The 25,613-nt window shown below is 42.5% G+C and overlaps 1 protein-coding gene across 1 annotated transcript in view; it reads right to left on the bottom strand.

Annotated features, from left to right (window-relative positions):
- NOX3 (NADPH oxidase 3) overlaps window positions 1-25,613 on the bottom strand; it is a 543,543-nt gene that overhangs the window by 261,676 nt on the left and 256,254 nt on the right. The window contains exon 6 of the mRNA XM_069234670.1: window positions 24,537-24,718. Within this exon, the coding sequence (XP_069090771.1) occupies window positions 24,537-24,718 (182 nt within the window). The remainder of the gene's footprint in view (window positions 1-24,536; window positions 24,719-25,613) is intronic.

Raw genomic sequence — 25,613 nt, 5'->3', positions numbered from 1 at the left:
GCAATTGTGGGGCAATGTACAGCAGCTTCACCCAACGCAAATAATTGGGACCAAGCCCAAATTGTTTGACTCAGGATGTTGAATGCCTTTTCAAAATCCAGGAAGACGGCCACTGGGTTGCCTGTCTCCCCAGAGACTGTGTCTATGATGTGGCACAGCCATGACATGGTGCATGGCTCTGCGTGGCACGAATCCACATTGGTCTGGGAGTGTAAAATGGCAGATTAACGGGAACAATCAATTCATCAAGATTTTGCTCCGAATCCTATAGTCAATGTTCAACATTGACAACGGGCGGTATGAGCTCACCTTGAGTGGATCCTTGCCCGGCTTAGGCAAGACCAATATAAGTGCCTCATATTGGGCGCTTGGTAGTTCCCCCAGTTGATAGGCAGCCTCACACATATCTAGCAGCCGAGGTGCTACAATACTCTTGAAGGTAGCATAGTATTCGACTGGGAACACATCTATACATGGTGTTTTCCCTCTAGCCATTAGGTGGATTGCTAAGTGTACTTCACTATGTGCAGCGGTTGTTCTAAATCGCTCACTTGGGACCGCGTTAGTCTAGGCAGGGTGAGATCCTGCAGGAACGACTGAATGCAGGAGGAGGTGGGAACAACCAGTGAAGAGTATAATTGCTCATAGTAAAGGGCGAAGGCATCATTAATCACTTCCTGGGTGTTCACCACTTGGCCCCCCACAATCTCGAACTGCCCCAGGACAGTTCTAAGAGTTTCAGAGCACAGTAACCATGCTAACGTGTATCCCGGTTTGTCCCCTTCCATGTTTTATCGGACTAGGTATGTCTTATAATCAACATTACAGAGACGCTGAAGCTCCTCTCGGTATTAATGCCATTGGGTGGCTAGAAGAGGATGCGCAGAAGGGGCGTGGATTGCCTCCTCAAGTTTGCGGATATTACTTTCAAGTTCAAGTACATTGCGTGTTAGAGAGGATTTCACCCCCTGCATGTGGCAATGCAGTGACCTCAAATAACCACTTTCATTGCATCCCTCTCTACCCTTGGATCACCCACAGAACCCAAGTTATCAGTAAAGTAAGCAGAGATATGAGAGCTTATCATTTCTTTATGTGCCGTATCGGGTAAGGCCTCTGCTCTCAGTCTCCACGATGGGATGGGAGGTTTAACTCTGCCCCACTAGAATGTAATCTTAAAGGGATTATGATTGAATAAAGTCCTCCCCTGATATTCAGAAACTCGTACAAGAGGCCAACACTCTGGGTTACAGAAAAAATAGTAAAGCTGCATATGTATTTTTTATCCCGGTGCATAGTAGGAATATTCCCTATCCAGATGGTGATTTAGGTGCCATTTATCATGCAAGTCCAGGGAAGAGGACTAATGTTGAAAGTGCTTAGTGGCCTGTAAGCCAGGGGTGTTAGGAAGGGAAGGTACTGAACGATCCAGTGTTGTATCATGTATGCAGTTATAGTCCCCTCCCAAAGTCCAGGTGCCCGAGGGTCTTGTAGGAAGGCCGAAGAGAGTGTATTTAAGAAGGTGCCTTGTGCTGTGTTAGGGGCATATATCGATGCAATCATGATAGAGCCCCATCTAGGGTACCTTCTAGAAGAACATATCGTCCTTCCGTATCAACATGAACCTTTTGTTTAAGAAAAGGCACTTCCGGGGCTACCCAGATATGAGCTCCCCCAGCATATGCAGAGTATCCCGTGCCGTATATCTGACCCCTCCATCTCTGATTAAGCTTAAGAAGCTCCCCATATGTCAAGTGTGTCTCTTGAAGGCACGCACAGTGTACTTGTCTGCATCTAAGGTAAGCATATACCCTTTGTCTTTTAGGAGGTGATATTCCAGGTTAGGGCAGCATAATCAGTAGCCATGATAAAAGTATAGAGTGTTCAGTCCTACCCCTGTCCCTCCATCCCCCATTCCCCAGCATTCCTTCCAAGTACCAGGTGTTCTTCTTGCCAGCTAGACACATCAGAACACTAAAAACATTTGTAACAACTCCCTGAACCCAGGCTTCAACTGCAACAAGTTGCATGCCACAACTCCCCAAACCGTTCAACCAATGCAAAAGGTGCTGTTCGTTCACTCTAGTCCATACAGGGGAGACAAGAAGCCTCTCACTCTCCAGGGGGGAAGCAAGAAGGTCTTCTGTAGGAGGAGATCCGTAAGGTGGGCCCTCGGGAAAGCACCACATGTAGAACGGAAACCTATAAAGAGGACACATGTAGCCAAAGAGTAAGCCAATAACGGTGTAGGCTGAGAAAGGGTTGAAAGACACCTGTGAAGCCTCCATTACTGCTTCCTCTCGCTCTCTAGCTGCCTGGGCCCAAGACAGCCAAGCCCTAGTCAGCCTACGTGCACGTCGCCTTCCATGTGAAGTCTGCCAGGTCGTCTCCTCTTGACTCTCTCGCTGGCAGTGCCTTAAGCCTTTGGGGTGCAGCCAAGTCCACACATCCTCCGGAGTGGTAAACATCCGAGTTGCTTCACCATCTATCACCCTGAGCTTTGCTGGGAACAGGAGCGCGTATTTGAAGTTCAGTTCTCTGAGACGTTGCTTTACCTTGCTATCTGAACTACGCAGCTTCTGCACCTCGATGGTGAAAATCAGGGTAAGTGATAATCTCTGTGTCTTCATGGTGCCATGGGCCTTTCATAGAGAACAATTGAAATATCAGATCCCAATCTCTAGAGTTAAGTAGGTGAGCTATGATGGGTCGAGGTGGGGCACGGGGCTTGGGGGGGTCACCCGGGAACCCTGTGGGCTCTTTGTACTGAGAAAAACTTTGAGGGAGTACCTCCCAAACCATTGTTGATCAGCCATTTCTCCACGAATAGCTCCATGCTAGGGCCCTCCGCTCGCTCAGGAAAGCCCAGCAGTCATATATTATTGCATCAAGATCTCCCTTCGGCATCTTCCGCTCATCTGTGTAGGGCAGCTACCTCTGTCTGGAGCTCCCTCATCTGGGTTTGCAGCTCCTGAACTGTAGCGTGAAAGGAGGCAAGGAATCCCAACCTCCCCAACTCGCTCTACCAAATTGTGATGGTCTACCCTAAGTAAATTTACGTTTATGGATATTGCGTCAATCCTAGACTCCAGGGACATCTTCGTGTCCAGCATAGCTTGAAGAACCTCATCAAACTGAACAGAATGCGCCCTAAGTGTGGTTTCCAGCTGAGTGAAGGCCTCCGTCATGGAGTCAAGGGGGTAAGCAGTCCCAAGCCTTGTAGAGGAGTCTTATTCACTTTGGGATTCTTCATAATGGCACCACAAAGGAAAGCAGGCTGCACCCATGCCAGGCAAATTTGGCTCCCAGATCTGTCTGCCCTCACCATACACAGGAACAGGAGAGTTGCTTCTCAGAGGGTCAAAGTTCAATGTTCAAATACTTGTGTCAGCTGATATGCGTGGTCTTCTGTGAGGGGTAGGGATCCGTCCCTGACGCCCATCTCCTCCAGGTGAAATATCCTGCTGTCTGGTTTGCAGGGAATTTCTCCCCAGCAGCTCCCCTGCCTCCAGGTCCAGCTGCTCTGCAAGGGGATGCTGCCCAAAGTAAGGCAGTTGTCCAGCTAGCTGGGATCAGTCTCAAAGGGAGCCCTCCAGTGAATGTGGGGCCCTCCCTCCAAGTCATAAAGCGGAGCTGTCAACGAATAGTAGCACAGATCTGTGGCCCAGTGAGTAATAAATGGCGTGGGGAGCCTCCCTCATCATGGGCCGCGCTCTCATCGACGGTGCCACCACAGGTCGCAGTCGGGTAAGGAGCCAACTGCAACAACCTTTTCGCTGCGGCTTCCTCAACCTCCTCCAGATACTCCCGACTGTGGGAAGCTCTCCCCCGATCGCTGTTCCATTTAGCTGGATAGACCAATGTGATAACTGGTAGCGAGTGCTTAGCCAGTCATAGCAGCAGGAGCTGGGAGGGACAGGAGACCGGTATCGGGGGACCCCAGCCTCTGCCTCGCTCCCCAGCGAATAGCGCTCTCACCAAAGAAGGCAGGGTGGCAGTCCTCGTCTGCATGCCCCCCTCGCCAGCATCACACCAGTCTTCCCACCAGCCGCTCAAGGGCTCTGCCAGGCATGTAGCTCATCCGCGGCCCCAGGAGGTGGCCCTATTCTCTTGGCTTTCAGGGCCGGGCGTCAGAGCCGCATGTCAACACGCTGGTCAGGCCCTCACCAACCACCTCAGATGCAGGGGGTAGGCCTCCCCCTCCTCTGGCAGTCTCTCCACTCCTCACCTTCAGTCTGTCTCATCCTCTAGCTGCAAGGTTCCGGAAGAGAGTCGACCTTCACCGCTTTGGTCCTCCACCATGCCTCCAGGGCCCCCAAATCTTCTTTTCGCAGCTGCGCATCTGCTACTGTCCGCTCTACTCAATCCACAGGCCACACCACTCTTTGGCGGCCCCGCTCTTTGACAGGCCAGCAGCTTCGGGCACAATCACAGTGCCATCATCTCCAGCTCCATGTGCTCCATCCTCGGGCTAACGATTAGGAGCAGAACCCACTCCGGTTCTCAACTTACAGCAGGATAAAGACCCCGGGGCCCTCACAGAGCTCCGTCTTATGCGACTGTACTGGTCGACATCTTGACTCCGCCCCGTCACCTACCACACTTATTCATCACAAAGCCTCAGCACACTCACAAAGGGATTCATATTAGTATTTTGTGCCCTTACACAAACTGGGCCAGGGCAGGGAGGCAGCAAATTTGAGACACCTCTCAAGAGGGAGAATTCTAGAAGCTTTTCTCACTACAAAGTAGACACCAGGTATAAATAGTGGCCCCTCAGACCCAACTCTCCAGTACACATTTAGAACTGTGGAAGACTCGGAATAAGGACTGCTGTGCTGCTCTGCTGCAAGAAGGACTGCTGTGCTGCTGACTGAGTGAGAAGGACTGAATCTGCATCTTGAAGCCAGGGCTACCACAGTTACTCCAAGAGCTAGTTGACTGGTCTCTTTAATAGAGCCTCAGTGACAGAAAAAGCTCACCCACCCTGAACCTCGCACCAGGACTCTGCCTGTTTTGAGTCCTGCACCTCAAATGGTGCCACCTCAGTTCTGGGCCCTTGGAAATGGACCTGAAGGTGCTCTGGCAGCCCAACTATGGTCCCAGCAGAATCAATGCAGCCTGACGCATTGCCTCGTAGCTCCACAGTAGAACCGCCACTGCGCAATGCATCCCTGTTCTAACTTTCTTACTTTTGAAGTGCTACATAAATACTTTACACATTGCCTCTAAGTTTTGCCTAGGTGTGTTTGTGCCAAGCTACCGGGGAGTTATGCACAGGTTAATTTGGGGTTTTCTTGTGCTCCACCGTAACATTACTGTGGTTGCTTCTTCAGTAGGGTTTCAACCCCCCAACCAGTAACCCAGTTTCCTATACAAGCCATGTGTGATGTCATTCCGTTCTTTGATTTCAGCTGTGGAAAAGAGTAAAGGGGCCTGTGAGTAAGCAAAGAGCAGGGGTGAAGGTATATCTGTCCAAGTGTTCAGTGGTTTCCAATCCTCCTTTGGCCAAGGGTGAAGGACGTCTACTATGTTTCTTTTCAATCTCTCCCGCTGTTAGTCAACATCAGGAAAGATTTTTTAAAACATGAGAACGAGCCGGACAATGTCATTGTTTTAATGAAATTGTAGTGTTGTTATGAAAACATGCCATTTTGGCAAAAATATAACCCACCCCCCTTACCCAAAGGAAGGGGCTGTTGGCTCCCATTTATGCCTTCCGCAAGTGGGAGTGGGAGGGGGTGAATATATTTTTTTAATTTCTCTAGAGAATTCTCAAACATCAGGAATGATTAAAAAGACAGTGACCTACTGTTTATAAGTTCAGTTGCCCCTACCTTGTCAAATGGCAGGGAGCACATGCATCTTTTAATCCACCCTCTCTCCTTGACTAAGGATGTTTTGCCCAAAGGCATGAAGGCATGACCTACCTTTCACTCCCTTTTCCTAAGTAAGTTTCCTTTAGCTTAAGCTAGACAGTCAGTCATTGGTAAGATGCATAGCAAGACCTAGAAGAGTACTTATTAACTGGTGTTATGTTATCTCAAAATGTGCTATTTGCCTTCAAACACACAGCTGGATTGGCAGAGAAAATCAAACGTTTAATGAGTTCCAAATGTTTGGTTTGGGCAGGTCACAAATTAGCACCATTATTCACTTTCCCAAGCCTGATGGAGGTAGGTTTGAGTTGTTCTATTAATAGGATTAGACACTGGTGATGGGTAACAAAGTGATCAGTCTATATTAGAGGAAGGCTGGTGAATTGGGCCTTCAGGTTATGTGTGCTGTAAACAAAAACTAGATCCAGTCTAAGAGTCTGTAGTAGCTTTAGGGATGTTTTAAGGCATGGGCAAAGTGGGCTCTGGCCCAGGGCCTCCAGCCTTTCAGGGTGCCTCATGACAGAGCCAGCTCGGTTCTGCAGAGATTCCTGCACTCATGGCCTTAAATAATTCTTAAACAGAGTGCTTAAATACCCTTTCCATTAATGCTTTTTTAATGTGGGTGATATGAGTGAGTCTATTACAGGCATTTTGCTGAGACATGTTGTGTTTATGTTTTATGCAACATTCATAAAAGTTTCTTTTGGATCAAAACAGGACCTAACATAGGAGAAATGGGAGGGTGTCACAGAGATTATTTGCAGTCATATTAGTGAGCTGCTACTGTGTTACAATATTGAAAACACATGTCACTATCCCTGAATATTGGGCCGATTCAGAAAGGTAAAGGTTGGACGAAAAGTCTAACTTAGACCAAAAGTCTACCTTTACTAACGTATTCACTAACGTAAGTTATTACTAGTAACTTAAATACTAATACTTTTAGCTTCCTTGATCTTGTCACCCTTTATGCACAGATTGTTCTATACCATATCACTTGTTTGTCACACATAATCATGTAATGTGATGATCTGTTACGCTTAAATCAGATACATATGTATATGTTTACTTGCAGCCTTGAAAAAGTCACTGGTGTGACGAAACACGTGTTGGCTGTTTGCTTTGGAAAAATTGTTCTCTGTTCTATGGAATATCACTTCATTCAGAATAAATGAACTCTTCTCTGGTGACAAGATTTGAACACCGATGTGCTCGATTTCTTCATTCATTTCTACCTCACAATGACTAGATGCTCTGATCCTTTTTTGTCTTACTTTGCATACTGTGTGCTGTGATCTTTGTTTGCGTAATACTAATAAAGTTAGATGGAAAAGACAAACTTCACTACTTGTTGGTATTCACAAAGGTAAAGGTAGACCAAAGGTCTAAATTAGACTTTTGGTTTAACTTTACCTTTGTGAATACTGAAAAGTAGTAAAGTTAGACTTTGGGTCTAACTTTACCTTTGTGAATACCAAAAAGTAGTAGCATTAGATTTTTAGTCGAATTTTACCTTTGTGAATCAGGCCCTAAAGATGTAAACACATTTAGAATTTGGACAATTGTGCCTATGTACTGTCAGTGACATGGCCAAAGACGGCATGAAAGAGCTGATAATGGATCATAAATTCAAAGCTGTTCCAAACAGGGGCCCCATAATACATTTGGCCCCAGACTCCCAAAATCCTCAAGATGTCCCTGAGTAGCTTAAGGGGGACTGAAAACTCAATGCTACTCTATCAGTGACTTTAAGATTTAGACCTCATGCCTCTAATCACTGGCATAGGACTGTCAATTTACTCCTATTCTTCTAGTTTTATAAACCCCATGACTCGAAGAGAAGCTCCATCCTACGTTTACTTTCTAAGTATTGTATGATTTTGGGAACAATCATTGGCCCCAGTGTTTAGGACCCTGGTGTTTAGGACTAATCTCACCCTCTTGTTTACTGTGCTGCAAACAAACTGTGTTTCACCTATTTATTATCTCCATTTGAAACTGGACTGACCTTGTGCCCATGGTTACTGCATTTGTGACCATCAAGCTCAGGGCCAGCCCCTGTGCTTCCAGACAAACATACCAAAATGATCTTCGTAACCACCTCATATCATTGCTTAGTCCCTCATATGAGAATGTTGGAACTACAGATGTGGCCAGTAACAGGAGATACTGGCGTAACAGTGATTCCAAGATATGTGGTAACTCCACATCCTGTGATGTTTGGTATAATTTTACCTGCATTTTATATATAGCGTTGCCATTTCTAATTGCTGTAAATAATAGGGACCCTTTTGAGTATTTGAATATTTCAAGACTCCTCACTCAGAAATCCCTTTTAAACCTAAAGCTTTTTAGCCAATTTCTGGGCAAAACGAGGGGTGAAATCCATAATTCTACATTCATTTCAGTTTATAGAGTTTTGAGCTGCCTAGTGCACCCGATGCAGTTTTGGAAAGGGGGTTACATTTCACCACTTTGGAAATACACCACCCATCAATCATAGAGGAGGACCAAACTCCATGATGGTTTATTTCTTGTTGCTGGCCCCTCCAATGACAGGCCCGAAACCACATCAATAATGCTGGCACTTTTGTTTCAGACCTCACCATGACTCCATGCCAGGGAAACTCAATGCCAGAGTGGAGGCCCCTTTAAAGTCCAACATACATAATCAGCGTAATACATTGGGGGCATATTTGTTATCACACAATAGTTTGTGTGCCACACAATGGGGTGCAAGAGTGACACAACTCTTAAGTTAGATTTATCCAGCCACACAAGACCATCTTGAGTGGCCCTGCCTGGCTTGATACATCTAGCGTAACGCAATGCAACGCAAATTGATGCACTGAGTCACTCTGCTTTGGGAAGAGTTTCCGTGGGTGGAGCATGGGTGTTCCCACACATCTACCAATGGATTTTGGAGCGTTCCTAGATATATCATTACTGGTAGACCTGAGAATGTGTCAAAAACCTGTGCCTCCCCGGGTGAGTCATAACAAGGAGAAATATATTTATTTCTCCTTGTTACTTCCTCTTCCTATGTGTGCTAAATTCTGCAGCAGATATAGAAAGAGGAAAGTGCCTCTCAGGATTGTTTTTGTGCAGGAAAGTGTCCCTTTCTGCTGAAACATAATCCTGCTTACAACACAGGCACCCTTGCACCATGGTGCGAGGGTGCCTGCTTTGGCACTAGGCTGCACATTGTGTTCCAGTGCAGAGAAAACCAGGAATGTGCCCTACATTGTTAAGTACAGCACATTCCTGCCCTTTCCCTATCAAGTGCAGTAATACAAAACTAATGTATAGTAGGGAAAGATACCCATAAATTATGCATCACAGTAAAGACACTAATTAATCAGTGGAAAAATATTTTAATTCAAAAGCATATTCTTTATACAAATCAATATTTGCCTACTTTTGTCTCTCCTTTCTACATAAACCACAACACATATAATAAGAGTTTTGAATTCTGTGGGTTGGAACACATCCCCAAAGACCCGAGGGGTGGCAATAGGGAACTAGCCCTGCGACAAAGAGAGGCACTCTGGATTATGAGATTAAAGGCCGTGGAGTCTGGTCTTAATACTGATAGGGAGTTGGAATTCTTCCTTGTAGAATAATCAAAAAAATGGGTTACCTATGCATCGATGTTATTTCAGGTTGAATCAATTAATCAATATTGTTGTCATGTGTTATTCTCTGTTTCAATTGAATGTGCTGTATGTGATATATTTGTTTTTTATTCTCTCTGTTGTTAACAGGTTCGCATTGTTTTAGTTACTAATCAAAATCTTTCAACAAAGTCGTCTGTGGTTCAATTCATTTCCTGTATATATAACGGGGACTATTCGATCGGGTTCCATCACCAAATTAACACACATATTTTATAAAAATCTTTTTATCTCTAAAATTCTTTATTTTGAACCTGCGATTATTCAATTTGGGTTATTATGCCCCTTGAATTGATACATTAGAGTTGGTGAGGTTATCCATTTAATAAGATGATTCGGTTGCTTGCAGTATTTATAGGGGCATCTTGGATTATCGTCTAATTTGAATGCTAGTGTTTTCTAAGGCAATAGTTTGTTGTAAAATACACATCATTTATATCTGTCTTGTTCAAGTCGTGAGTTTAAATAAGCAGTCTAGATCATTAACATCGGGGTTTTCCTCTGATGCTTAACGAGGCTATTTTGTATCTATAATCAATGCGAGTCTTTTGTTTAGTTTTATGATGATGCCTTCGTTTTTCCCGGTAGTCCGTTTTCTATGTTACTGATTTTGTGTCTATTTTGACTTCCGGGTTCCAGACGCTAGCTGTAATAATCGCGTACTCGCGTTTCCTGTTGGTCTTGCAATTTCACTGAGCCGAAGACTAGCGTACTCGCCTCTCCGGTTTCTGCGTAGTAGTTTTTGGAGCTTATTTCTGCTCATATTGTCGATACGGTGAGTATCGGGTTGTGGATTCTTGAACAGGATGATGTTTTTGTTGTATATTAAAAGACCCTGATGTGGGGGTGTTTTTCGGCATTTGAATAGTGTTCACTTACGCTCGATTTTGATTGATATTTGATGGTTGAGGGTGCCCCTAGTTACACGTAATGTTATCAGTAAATAGCTTTTGGGACTTCTTGAGATCGCACTAGATTGAACAATAAAACTACGTTCCCCTGTAACATGATATACAGACTATTCAAAGGAGATTGTTATTCACTTGCTATTGATTTTGTTTGTTTGTTTGCTAGATCTGGAGGCGTAATAAAGGCTACTGTATTGGATATTCACTGATTTATGGACTAATTACCAGCATTGATGGTTCAAAACCGTACATTGGAGTATACTGTAGAAATCCTGTGATGATAGGTAACTGTATTGCGAACCTTGTTGACTTAATTCCATTTGAGCATTTCTGAAATAGGAGGTATAATTGGCATTAATATTCTTGTTTCAGATAATCATCACTTACTTTTTGTGTGATATTTCGTGGATTGTGCTTGATGATGGTTGAAGTTGGGTCAACCTTTTGAAAAATTAAGAGGTATGATTTTTTGTAGGTTACTGCATGATAATTGACACAGTGGTGTTTTCCTTCATGGATTGTTGGAGTTGGTTCTAGTACATGTTAGGTGTTGTTTTTCCTTTTAACTATATAATTGGTTTTCTAACTTTCTATACATAAAGTGTGGAGTTAGAGCTAGTGCATGTTGGGAGATTTTTCCTTTTGACTATATATAATCGCCTCTCTAACTTCTTACACATGGATAGTCCATTTGGGATTATCTGGGCACTCATTTCACATTGTTTTTTTCTTTTCTTCTTCTTTTTTCTTTTGATTTAGGGACACGCATTTTAGAGATAATGATATTATACGGTTAAACACTTCGGCCAATTTGTTTTGGACTCAAGTTAGAATGTCCATTAAACATTTTCTTTGTTAACTTTGAGGACCAAGTTGTAGGATTTTGATTTCTAACTTAATTAATTTATTTACAATTTTAGTCCTGAAGAAGTCGTTTGGGATCGATTTGAAGTGTTCCCAAGACGAAACACGTGTTGGCTTGAATTGTACCATTTTGGAGATATGTTTATACCTATGAGGAGCAAATATGTAAAGCATTGAATGGACTTTTTGAATTTGTATTAAAAGTTGATACTCGAATTTGTAGAATTTTCTACGGACCATTTTTTATTAGTGTCTTTAGGTGTGCCACACCATGTAATCCACAACACATATAATGAATGCTCAAAATACATCACTAATACAAATATATTCATATATATCACACAACAATATACATGAGAATTTACAAAAAACAGAAGGCAGGTACTAAGTGCACGTGAATTAGCACTAAAGGCTTCCAAATGAATTCACAGTTATGGGCTGCGAAGTGACTTTTTCCAAATCAGTCCTCCAAATGAGGTAGTGGTGATTAATACCGTCTGTAATGGATAATTACTCAAATTTACTTAAATGCGGTATAATCATATAGCATAGTCTCTAAATTCATGAGTTCGTGACACTCCTCCGGTTGTTAGTCGATGCATTTCGGCCCTTTATTTCCAGGCCTCATAAAGACGTAGGAAGCGGTACCTCTATGTAATTATAAAATGTATGTCTTCATTGTGATAATCATAAATTATCTCTAACACCACCAGGTTCACAGCACACCCTGTTCCCCAACAAACATGTGTTACCACACACTGTGAACAGTTTTATCAAATATGAAGCACTAAATTCATAAGGTGCATAATAAAACCATGCATATTATTAAATGTGCATATTATAGTACACATTCATATACATCTAATACCATAACGAATATGGGGTGAACACTTCATCCCTCAATGACAAGGTCATAGATAAAGAAACGAATCAGACAAAAATAAGAAAGAATGTCGCTATCAACTAGCGCAACAAGGTGACTTGCTACGCTGCATGATTTTTTGTTAAATATACCCCTAGGAGCTTTGTCTCAGCGAATGAGGGACATTGTTACATATTTCTACACAAGATTGCTTTGCTGTCAATTGTGTTTCTGCATAGAAAGAATATTAATAAAAATAACATCAAATCGGCCACTAAAAATTTGGTGGAATTAATCACATCCTTTCTATCAGTGTCAATGCTGCAAAGTGGGGATTTCTGATGGTGGAGCTGTTAGTATGAAAATGGAGAGGTTGGTTTGTACATACAGTTTTATTTGGTATATATCTTGCTACTACCCTCCTCTAAATCAGGCAATTAGAATGTTAAAAAAAAGAAACAAATTTCAGAGTCAGTGTCAGCTTGAGTGCATGTTTAGAATTGACCTAGAGCAGTGAGGTTAAGAATAATATTGCACAGTGAAGTATTTGTTGGAGAGAAGAACTATATTTTGAAGACTCTTCTGAGATTAATGTGTTGGTGGTGGCATGTCGAGAGTATAGGTTTGTTAGAGCAAAAACCTCTATTTCAGGGCTTTTTTTCCAGAAAATAAACGGAATAAATTATCCGCCCTGGTATTTGTGAAATAAGGTCAGTGTATTCCCTGTCTCAGTGTATTAATTGGAGTTAGAAACAAAAAAGAACATCAAGTGAGCCAGTTGAGCAACATAGCAGCTGAACGCTAAAATGGTTTTAACCAACTAAGACCTTAAAATATGTCTAATGGGATGGAAAGAAACTTTAAAGAGGAGCTGCGGACTATAAGAATGACCGCGCTCAAGTATAGCAAACGGGATACAAGACCATGTTAATTTGGTAGACAAGTGCAGGAAAACCAGCAGAAAATTTAGGGTGACAAAGGGCAACAGAAATAACATGTGGTAGATGTAGGAGACTGGCCTGGTGTGAAGTGGGTACCTATGGTGCTTACACCTTATACCAGGTCCAGTTATCCCTTATTAGTGTAATGTCAGCAGTGTCTAGAAGCGAGGCTGTCTAGAGGTAACTGTGGATGAGCAGCCAAGGCTTATCTTGGAGACACGCAAAGCTCATGCAATACCACTGTAGTCACACAGCACTCACGAACATGAAAGAAAACACTCAGTGTTACAAAAATAAAGGTACTTGATTTTGGTGACACAAATACCAAAAATACCATAGGGGTTATTCTCCTTTAGGAGGTAAGTAATACACAAATTATATACTCTAGTGTGCAGAAATAGGCATAAAAACAGTGCAATTAGAGAAAATCACAATAGTTAGAAATGGGCCTAGGGGGAGCAGAAACCATATACTAAGATAGTAGAATGAGAAAGTTGGTCTCGCACCTAGGCAAGCGTAGTGTGTAGAGGGGAGCTGGGAGTACTTAGAAAGCCAAAAGATAAGTACCAGAACCCACCCCAGTGACCAGGAAAGCAGGAGTTACCCACAATAAGTTTCCTAGAACACACACAAAAACGAGAAGAAGCATTATGCAAATCCCAGAATAGACTGCAAGACACCAACATTGGGTTCCTGGACAAGAAAACCTGTGGAAGAAGGGGACCAAGTCCAAGAAGCACAGAAGAGTCCAGGAAGAGCAGGAGCCCCTGCTAACCCAGGTGAAGGTGCAAAAGGAGAACCACCGGTGAAGAAGAAAAGTCAGGAGTCTGCAAATAAGACTTGGACCATGAAGGACCATATGGACTCTACCTAGGAGAGGGTGTCAGAGGGGGCCCTCAGCAACTCAGGGAGCCCACAAAACACCAGGCAGTGCACCCAGGAGTCCCACAGCTTGGGGACAAGAAAGTTGAAAAAGAGGCCCACGCAGCACTACGACAAAGGTTCCCACGCAGCTGTAGAACCACTCAAGAAGCTGTGCATAGCAGGATAGAATGCAGGGGGCCAGAACTATAAAATGCATGAAGGACTTGGAGGAAGGATGCCAACAAGCCTTGGCAGCTGCAAAAGACGCGGTGCATGGGGTACTGTCTTGCATGAGGAGGCAAGGTCTTACCTCCACCAAAGTGAGAAAGCTGAAAGAAAGGACTGTCAGGACCACTCCAGTCCACCACCCGTGATGGAGGATCCACGCAGCTCTGCAGGAGAGGGGATCCATTGTCACAGTAGGTGCCTGCAGAAGCAAGGGAGTGACTCCTTCAGCTCAAGGAAGATTCCTTCACTCTTCTGGTCCAGGCTGAAGACGGGCTGTCCTCAGAGGATTCATGACTGGGAAACAGTTGCAGTTGCTGGCAGGAGCTGGAGATACAATGTTGCAGAAGACGTCTTGCTTCTTTGTTGCAGCTTGTAGAGTTCCTGGAGGGCCCAGATGCAGTTTCTTCAGTGAGAAGTTGAAGTGGAGGATGCAGAGGATTCCTGCTGGAGTCTTGCAATCCGAATCTGAGGAACCACCCAAAGGAGAGACTTTCAATAGCCCTGAAAGGGGGATTGGTCACCTAACCAGGTAAGCACCTATTATAGGAGTACTCTGATGTCACCTGCTGGCACTGGCCACTCAGATGCTCCCAGAGTTCCATGCCAACCTTGAATCCAAGATGGCAAAACCCAAGGACCCTCTGGAGGAGCTCTGAGCACCACCCTTGGGGTGGTGATGGACAGGGGAGTGGTCACTCCCCTTTCCTTTGTCCAGTTTCGTGCCAGAGCAGGGACTGGGGGTCCTAAACCAATGTACACTGGTTTATGCAAGGAGGGTACTAAAAGTGCCCTTCATGGCTACCCCTCCCAAGCCTGTAACACCTACTTCCAAAGGAAGAGGGTATAACACCCCTCTCCCAAAGGAAATCCTTTGTTCTGCTTCCTGCGCTTGAGCTTCTCAAGCAACAGGAGGGCAGAAACCTGTCTGGGAGGAAACAGCAGCTTGGGCTGCCTGGAAGCCCTCAGAAGGTTGAAAGCCCTCAGAAGGTTGAAATGGCAATACTGGGGGCCCACAAAGGAGCCCCCAGAGTGAATGGAATCATACAACCAATGCTTGAAAAAGCCTTGGGGTATTATTCCAACATGTTTCATACCAAATATGCTTATGTTTGGAGTTACCGTTATGTAACTGAACATAGGTAGTGACCTATGTCCAGTACAGGCGTAAAATGGCATCCCCGCCCTCACGAAGTCTGGGAAATTGGGCCTGGAGTTCGTGGGTGCAGAGGGGCCCTCACACACAGGTACTTTGCACCCTGCCATCAGGGCTCGAAGGCCTGCTATAGGGGTGACTTATAAGTGACCTGGTGCAGTGAAAGATTGCTTGCACCTTTTCACGCAGGGCGCAATGCCAGTCCTGCAGAACCCTTTGCAATGGGTGGCAAAAGATATGCTGTAGCCAACAGGGGTTCTCTGGAACCCCAATGCCCTGGGTACCTAGGTACCATATACTAGGGACTTATAAGGGGGCACCAGTATGCCAATTGTGGGTGAAATACTGTAACATCAGTAACCAACCAAATTTAAGGGAGAGAGCATTACTATTGGGGTCCTATGTAGCAGGATCCCAGTAGACACAGTCAAATACACTGACAACCAGGCCAAAAGTGGGGGTAACCAAGCTAGAAAGAAGCTACTTTCCTACAGTAGATGATTTTGTTCTGAAGGAGGTGAGAAGTTGCCTGTAAGATTTGTTATATATGGCAGTCCTGTGCCGGATCCTCTCGAGGGTGAGAGCAGTGCTTAGTTTGTAAAAAAAAAAAGTATGTGCCAGGGCTCTTCTCAGGAGGCCCTTGCAGCTTGCACTACCCCTTGCCCCTGCCAGGGCTGCCACTGACAGTACCAACACAAATAATAACCATCTCACTTTGACAAGTGTGACAATTCTGAGTACTCCAGGCTACCCAAAGCTACAAGGATGGAATTTGTGACAGATATTTTTCATTTTTAATGTATATTGAATTATTAAACACTGTGTGCCTGCTCATCAAAACATTTGATAGCACCACCAAGTGGTGGACTGTCATTAGAGTTGGTGTTGAGAATAAAGTGCTGGTGCAGAGAACCAAAAACCACTTGCTCAAATTAAGCACTGGGTGAAAGAGTCTTATGGAAAGTATACCAGTTCTTGCATTCGAAATACATATGAGGCAGCTCATGAAAGTCATTAACTCAGGAAGCAGGCTGTACTCAACCAAATCCATTTTATTTGGTCCCTTGCCAAGCAATGACCAGGCCTTGAGGTGTCTGTAGAGTACACTATTTGCACTAACCTATTAATGCCGGATGTCGGAGTGATGGTAAAACATATCATAGTGTTAATCAATGACTGAAAGAGTCCTCACAGGGCATGGGCTAAAAGCGTGAAAAGCCTTTTGGTGAGAGTCGTGAATGATGATTGAGAATCCTACAGGAGCAGTGAGAGGTTAGATGGGGTCAGAATCAGGTACATATTGCCTTAAAGCACAACACTGTGAGCTGATGTCAGCTTAACCTCAGAGTACTCAAAATCCACAAATGTAAACCAAAAGTTAAATTTAATTTGATGTAACAGAAACTTTAGTGCTGTCCCTCGTGTTACAGTGGTCATTTATGCCTGACAACCTATGCATTATGTTAATCAAAGTACTAATATTTTGATTGTAGAATGATGCACTGAGAAGCCATTTTAAATGTGCATTCGTTTAGACTAGTGTCAGACACCTAGGTGGTAATTAAATTGAATTAAATGTTTGAAGGAATTAACTGATATTGTGTTATCATTTAGACTCTAAACTTATAGTTTGTAGTGAAACGATTTTGAACTTCTAAGGACTCATTTTAAATACCTGTGCAAAAGTAGAGAAATGCGGTTTCATGTTTTACCGACTGAAATGTATCAACAGAGTAATTTCATTTAAAGTTAATACAATATGAATGTTAATGAAGATTTATTAATACCAGATTTATAGCTTGCATCTTAAAATTTGTTTATTTGAATATATTATTGTGCTGTACAAACTCACTTGCATTAGCCTAAGTAAAGCCTGCTAGGCCCTGTATTTTGTGATCATGCAAAAAATGTTCAGTCATTCTGTTAATTTGAATTTTGTTTCAGAGTTTATTTCCATGAAAAGACAAGTTTGGTAATAGACGTCTGTTATTCTACACAAAGAGAGTTGTATGTATTAGACCTTTTATGTGGAACATCCTAGACTGTGGACTTGCAAATTAGAGATTTGTTTCAATCTCATGTGGAGCTACATGGATGGATGCCGTACTCATGACAGACTTGGAAAAGTCTGAGAATGTTTCAACTTGGATTCGTGTGATCGATTTCTATTGCATGATGCCCCTTGAACGTTAAATGAACAGTTTAGTAAAAGATAGTTGGTGGCTGTGTACTGAGATGGTGCGCACTTCCAAGTATAGTCTTCTTCTTTGCTGGTATTAGAATCCAAAACAGTAAATGTTATTGACAGTTCAGCATATAATGTATATGGAGTGCCAAAGTGACTCAACACCCAGCCACAAGGTGTGTAGATTGTGATCCCAAAGGTCCACAATATATGAATAAAGTTGAAAGAACCACGGCACATCCAAGCATTCCGAATATTAGTCCTTTATTCTTCCTGGGTATTCATTGAGTACAGAAATCGCTATACCGTTCCATGTACATACAGCCGACACGTGTTTCGTCGTAACAATGACTTTTTCAAGGCTTGTTAATGAACAGTTGTTCTGAATGAATTATTATTATTATTATTATTATTATTATTATTATTATTACTCACTTATAGAGCACACATTCACCTCACAGGTATCATGGCACTAAAATAATCCAGTAAACACGAAGAACTAAGCAAAACCTGAATTGCAAGAATATACCTTTGACCCTTCTACAACTTAGGGAAGAGCCAGGTTTTTAACTTTCTCCTGAAACTGCCCACATTTTCCACCTTCCTCAGGAAGAGCAGGAGTTTTTCCCCAGCTGAGCCGCTTTCACCTGAAAGATCTGCCACCATACCTGACCTTCTTAAATCTAGGAACACATAACAAGTTTGCTGATGCCGACCATAGCTGCTTCGGCCTATAACAGCTTAATTTCTTCTTCATAAGCATTGGACTGGTTCCATTTACAGCTTTTAAAAGCAATACAGATTGCTTTAAAAACAATTCTTTCTTTCACCAGTTGCCTGTGGAGCCCTCTTAGGGCACCTGAGGCTGACTCAAACATGGATCTGTTAAGCGCAAGCTTAGCTGCCACCCTTTGGACCCTATACAATCTTTTCAATAAATAATTGGGGATACCCAGTAAAAGTGTACTGCAGTAATCTAATCTACTAAGCACCACACTTTGTATCACTAGCCTCCTTTCTGGTTGAGGTAGTAAGGCAGGGACGAGCTGTTGTTATCCAACAATGGAATAATCTAGGTATCATCCACGTAACTGACAAAGGTAATCCCATAACACTAAACCAACTTAAACAGTGGTTCCAAATATATATTAAAAAGGATAGGGCTTAGCACTGAGCCCTGTGGGACACCATGACTTATCTCTCTGAATTTAGATTGGAAAGAGGGTGGTACAATGCCTTGATGTCTGTCACACATGAATCCACCCAGTCCAAAACATTGCCTTCAACCCCAATTCCTTTCATTCTATTTAACAGTATTTGATTGTTGACAATATTGAATGTGGCAGAAAGATCAAATAAGATCACTACTGCCACTTTGCTGCTATCAACTGTCCTTCTCAACTCATCCATCGCATGAATTAGGGCAGTTCAGTATCATGTGCCGGTATAAAGCCTGTCGGTTCATTTTCCAAGATATTCCAGTATTCCAAATAACTTGCTAACTTCCTGCTAGCATATTTCTCAATGATCTTTAATGGGTACAGAAGTTGAGAAATAGGCTGGTAATTACTAGGATAATTTATGTAAGGAGACAGCTTTTTCAGTAGTGGTTTAACAAGTGCTTTCTTCCACACAGGGGAACCTTAGCTGTGGTTAAGGATTGATTGCAAACCCTCAATAACCCAGGGTACAGTTCGTCTGCCCTGTCTTTCCAGACCCCATGTGAAATAGGATCTAATGAGGAGCAAGATGAGATGGACATAGCTACTTCCTTAAAAACTTCACCACTCATAGCCTCTATTTTGTCTAGTTTGTCGCCAGGATCTTTCTCCTTGCCCCCTAGATCCATCTGAGGGATCTCATTGCTCAATCTATCTTCCAACTTGGTATAAACTTTTGTCAGTGATGTCAGAATCTTCCTCTAAATCTTTTATGATAGCTTCAATTTTAGTCTGAAAATAATATGACAACAAGCCGCACAATTCCTGCGACGGTATCACTGTGCCTTTAGCGCATTCTAGATAAACCAACTCTCTTACTATCTCAAACATGTTTTATGGTTATTTGCAGCCTCCATAATGGTTGTAGTATAGTGCATTTCTTTGGCTTTCCTAATTTCTATCTTGTATTGATTTGATGCATCTTTCAAAACCTGCTTATTTCCCATTCGAGTAAATTCTACCACTGTCTTCTCAATTTCCTACACTGATGCTTAGTTTCTTTTAAAGTACTTGTAAACCGGCGAGCTCATTGTCTCAGTTTGGTCTTTACAGATCTTAAGGCAATAATTCTATCTAATGTCTGAGGGATTAGGGCCTGGAGATGATCATAGTTTTCCACATGGAATCTTCATCCATAAAACACTTTTGTACGTCAAATATCTTAACATCCTTTAGCTTCCTTTGCTTGATCCAAACTCTGCCTTCTCTGATTTTCTTCCTTTCAGCTTCTACTAATCCTGGCTTAGGTCTATGTATTTCAAATATCACTAGGAGTGATCAGACCAGCATAACTGAGCTAGTTCCTTAACTGTAATTAGATCTGATGGCGCCATTATTAGGTCATGGGTATGGCCTCTTTGATGAGTTGGGCCGTCAACCAGCTGCTTCAGACCCAATAACTTGCAGGAGTCTAACAAGTCTCTACGTTGAGGGCAAGCTCTACCTACTGCCCAATTATTAAAATCTCCCAATAACCAAAGGTTAGCATGGGTCAGGGCAAGATGAGTAACCATCTTCAAGAAAGGATGAATGAATTCCTGTAAGGGCCCTCAGGGACTATAACAAAGAAGGACAGATAATATTGCCCTGCCATTCTATTTTGGAGAAACACCCAGTAGGTCAACCCCTTGTGGTTTATCAATTTGCAAGGAAGTTACCTTCCCATTTATCTTTTAAAATAACAGCTACCTCTCTCCCTATCTTTCCTACCCTCAGTTGGTGAATTACTCTGTAACCTAATAGACAAATAGGGCCCAGGCCTACTGCTGGTTTAGATGGGATCCATGTTTCGGTAATAAAAAGACGATCACATTTCTTTAAATCCAGTAGGAGGTTTAGTTCACCCAAGTGCTTTACCGATGAACACGCATTAATAAGACCACACCTTAAAGACATTACTCCTGGTTCTATCTTTCTACCCCCCTCCAACCTTAGGGTTCCAATTGTTCAAACCTTTGTCCTCTGAACTCTTAGTCCCCTCACCAGTATTCATTTTCTTAGGCCTGAGTCTATATAACTCCTTAATTGAATAAGAAATTATCAGAATCAGTCTGTTCTGTTCAGGATTCAAACTGGCAGCATGACTGGTGCTGGCCGCTTCCTTGATGCTGATACGCGCAGATGGGCTTACCTTTGGCACGCCTTTGGTACACCATCAGCACACCCACTCCCTGGTTGCGCCAGATTGCTCTTTTTATAGCCCCTCTTACCCTCAGGAAGAGACCAGATAGAAAGCTTAACCGCTCCCCTCACAAAAGATGGTGGTGTTCAATGCAATGGTTGAAAACAGGAAAAGTATCAAATTTGCCACCCAACAACACTTTCCAATCTGATTTCTAAAAAACAGATTCCCTTTTTTACAAACAATGTCCTTCTCAAATGTGTGCATGTTTGTGCAAGTTCCAGGTATTATTGGCTGCATGGCTGCACCAGATTGCTCTTTTTATAGATCCTCCTGCTCTCAGGAAGAGACCAGCTAGGCCACTAATCAGATTGTCATATGAACTTTGATATATTGATGATCTGTTGAACTTTGGTCAGATTCAAGACAGAATTCGGGATTCCTGAAGATAAGAAGCTGAGCCCTTTTTCCTGAATACTGATCCCCTTGGAGAGGCATCTTCCTCTCTGCCTTTGCCCCTTTGAAATGCCTTATTGACACTTCCTTCCAAACCCTTACATATGACTCTTGACCTGCGGCCCAAGATTACTTTTTTCCAAGTTATTTTGTCCTTTTTGTCTATTTGTCTTTTGCCAGCATGTGTTCTGCCCCACATGGTTTCCCATGATTAACTAATTGTAGGACTTCCCCTGTGCCCAGCTAAATTGAACTTTAATGATTTGAATTGCTTAAATGCTTATAAAAACTGAGCAACATTTGTTTTCTGTATAGCAGATCATCTTGTTATTGTTTTGCATAGTCCTTATCAAATGCTTTATTTTATTAATGTTAGTTTACCTAAACTTGTTTTGTTGCCTTTTTCAGCCCTGGGTGATTCTGTATCTCTATCATTTTATCTTGCAAATTGTCAACATGACTTTGAGCTTAAGTTTGTAATAAATTCCCTTAACTTTATTTCTGACTGGAGTTTTCCTTGTGGGGCCACATTGGTCATACTGTGTAACTTAATTGGTTTGTATTGAAACTTTGTTGTATGGTTCTACCACATCCTATTCAGCCTCCAAAGATTCATTGACCTCGTTGAGCATTGATTCCTGCAAAGCATGAAAAGACTCAAGCAAATTGTGTTCTTCATTTGAAATCCATAATAATCTTTTTGAATGATTTTGTTTGTTGCAATGGTGTATCAAAAGTAATAAATTAATTTCTTTAAGTGCTTCATTCCCCTTGTCTCCAATGTATTTGGATGATAAAACCTGTCCACCAAACTCTGAAAGTGGCCCTTATTTGCTTTGACTCCTGTGTAGAAGAACCTGCTTTTTTCAACAATAGATTGTCATTGGAGAGGTTCCAAAGGTATTTATGCAATACAAACATATCTATTTGGCAATGGAACACTGTGCGTAAAGGAATTAAGGAATGGTTTAAAACCAGATATTGTCGTAATAAACTTGAAGTTGCCTTGTCGAGTTTCTTATCATTATTATCTGATAAGAGACTCCCTTAGTTCGTTATTGAACCTAAGATGATTATGCACTTGTAAACACAACGTAAACATGGAATGAAGTTACAGAGTGAAAATTAATATGTTTTATTTTCTGAATAAAGACTAGAACAAAAAGTACATATCCAACGTATTGGCAATCACTACAGGTTTAGTTTAGATTCTAGCTCACAAAGTACTCTGCCACAAATGGTGCACTTTAGATTAAGGCCGACAAACTACTCTGCCATGAATAGGGCAGAGTATCCATGGACGTCATTTAGGGGTCACCAGGGATCGCAGCTGCGACCCCCATCTTGCCTTTTGCGACCCCTGCCTCAGAGGTGGTAAAATCAGTGCAGGAACAAAGGGGCATTCTCGCTGGTGCTCCACTCTCCTCCTTTTCGCCATTTATATTACACTAATAGTGAATAATATTACATTATTCACTAATAAAGTAATAAATAATGGAGTACAGTTAGCTGGAATATAGCCTTCCCAGATAGCTGAGGTAAGTAAAAATTGCTTTTAAATGTTTGTTGTATGCGTGTTTGCTGGTGAGAGTGTGTTTACCAGAGACGTGGTGCGAATGTGTGTAAGCCTGTGTGCGTCAGTGAAAGGGAAGGTCAAAGGGCATGTGATGTCATTTCCTGCTACCCCTGGCCTTTTGCTGAAATGACGTCCAGAAGAGTATCACGTTTGGCGAACTGAACGTCCAGTCAATTTATTTACAGTCAGGCAGTCCATCATGTTTTTGACGATGGTGCTCCATCTGAATCTGTCAGTGAAAACCCTACATCATCTGCCTTGTTTAGAGAGGATGGCCCGATGTGCTTTTTTGTGTTCGAGACCTTTATGGAAAGCCTGCCAGTCCAGAACAGAAAAAAATTAAAATGAACCCCTCAACCTTGGAGAAAACTCCCAGGTTGTCAGAATCACTAGCATTTTATTTCCAAAAATAAACTCCTGCTTTGGGCGTTTTGTTTTGGAAAACAATTAAGTCTCCTGAGTGGCTGCCTGACGCACGGCTGCTGCTCAGCAAATTGTCAGTGCCTACAAAGGTGATGTCGGAGAAGCGGCTCCTCCAAAGGCACAGAGATCACCTTAGGGCCGGGGAATATCTGTAAATATGATGGGAGGTAGTCTGGTCAGGATGGCCAAGGTAATGAGTTCCGCTACCGTGGCCGATGGCTGGTCATACTACAAACTCTAAATCAGGCCATAAATTACTAAACTAAAACAAAGAAAATGCCTAAACAGCTAATCGGAGCCAAGGTTTACCTAAGGGAACAGCATGTAAAGAGGCCTGTGAAGAATTCTTAAATATTCATTGCACTTCTAAGATGTATCTGTGTAGGCTTGATACAAATATGATTAGACCAGGGTGTCCAACATAGGGTCAGGAGGACCAGATCCACACCACTTAATCCTACATAACATGAAATTTCATATAATGAATGTAGAGACAAATAATTTGACTATTCTGTGGTAATCATAAAGATGTGGCACAGACGTGACTTACTGGACATACATTGGACACCCTTGCATTAGACAGAAATACATTTCCTACGTTAAATACCATTACATTAGACAAAATGGAGAATTTTTACATTCAACCTCAGCGGAAAGCACTCTAGGTCATGGAGAAAGTATCTTGAATACATCTTATCCCACAGTGGGAACTAGCACAAATGTTTATATGTTGTATATTTTATTAATATACATGCAACATGTGATCTACTCAATGACAACATGGGCTAGACATGTTGAGCCACTAAATGTGTTTAATGTGTATAAAATAACATAATTTTATGAACGTTCCCAAATAAACATTGCTTAATATGTCTCAGCTGAATGAAGTCCAGACAGTGTCATAAGGCCTCCTCTGGCTGTGGTCTCATGACCTTTGCCTAACAAACCAGAATCTCAAGTCTCTCAACAAATTCTGGAGCCTCATGAGCTTATGTACCCTGGCACCATTCGAAGCAATCAGGAAAATGTGGATCTTTTCTGATTTTAAAATGCCTGTTGTCCCCCTCCCAGAATGTGAATACGCCAGACAGAGGCCCAGGACGCAATTCTGAAGGCACCAGTTAACACCACTAATCTTAATGGTAAGAGCATCAAAAATGTGTGTGTAGGTTTCCACCTACCCTGCACCATGTACAATGAGGCCGATGAAGAATGCAGTGGCAAGATGATGCGTGTACCAGAACACCTCATAGAAGGACCTGCGGATCAGCTCTGTCGACGAGGTCATTATCAGGATCAAGGTGAGGGTGATGACAAAGCCAGTGGCACCAGCTATGGAGCTCAACACCTCCTTCATTGTGTTCTAAAGATGAAAGAGAAAACAGAAAAACAGAAAAATTGTAGCATACTGTGATAAAATGAAGTTAGATAGCATAGCAGTCTGATGTCACTATAATCTTTTGGAGGGATGTGAGAATGAGTGCAGTATTAAACTACCATAGTTAGCATATCGCTTGACATTAATATCATGCCTTCAGTACCATCTGCAAACATATCAGCCCATTGGAGTCAATAATTTAAAAGTGACAGCCAAAAGCACAATAATTTAGCAAATTAAATTTAAGACACAATATTTATGTCAGGTGATATTTTTGCCTACAGTATTCTAGCATATACCATTAGTGATTGCCGGGGACCACAGAATAACCTGGTGAGGCCAAATGTAGCGACTATGCATGAGGATCTGGTTGAGCCTTGGTCTCGCTCAAGACTGTAATATTTCTTCAGCAGATCTGCTTAGATGGTTTATATCAGGCTGTTTTTCATGTGCATAAATAAATAAATGTGAGTATGTTTCCAATGTTTTCCTGTGGAATCTTAATGTAAAATGAAATCTTTGAGACAGCACACCAATGATTTCACAATTTCGCTATACTGTGCTATGTTACTATGGAATATGACGTTTGCGGTTCTAACTAATGTGCTTTTATTGGTGCATCTGTTCCGAATAACATGTTTTAATAGGTCAAATATTTCCCAGTTACCTGGTAAAAACGTATAATTATTTCAGATATGTGTGTGTGAACACTTAGGGACTTATTTATGGGCAACTGGCATAGGGTAGCACCACAAGTAATCTTGCAGGGCTGCCCTACGTGAATGTGAAAGGGCAAGAATGCAATGTACTTATGCAATAAGGTGCATTCTTGTCCTTTCCCCCGCACTGGCTCACAATTGGCTGCCTAGCATCAACATAG

Source organism: Pleurodeles waltl, chromosome 5 (genome assembly GCF_031143425.1).
Source record: "Pleurodeles waltl isolate 20211129_DDA chromosome 5, aPleWal1.hap1.20221129, whole genome shotgun sequence".
In the NCBI taxonomy this organism is placed as follows: Eukaryota; Metazoa; Chordata; class Amphibia; order Caudata; family Salamandridae; genus Pleurodeles; species Pleurodeles waltl.
The sequence above is the reverse complement of the archived record's forward strand: the minus strand, read 5'-3'. Positions and strand labels throughout refer to the sequence as shown.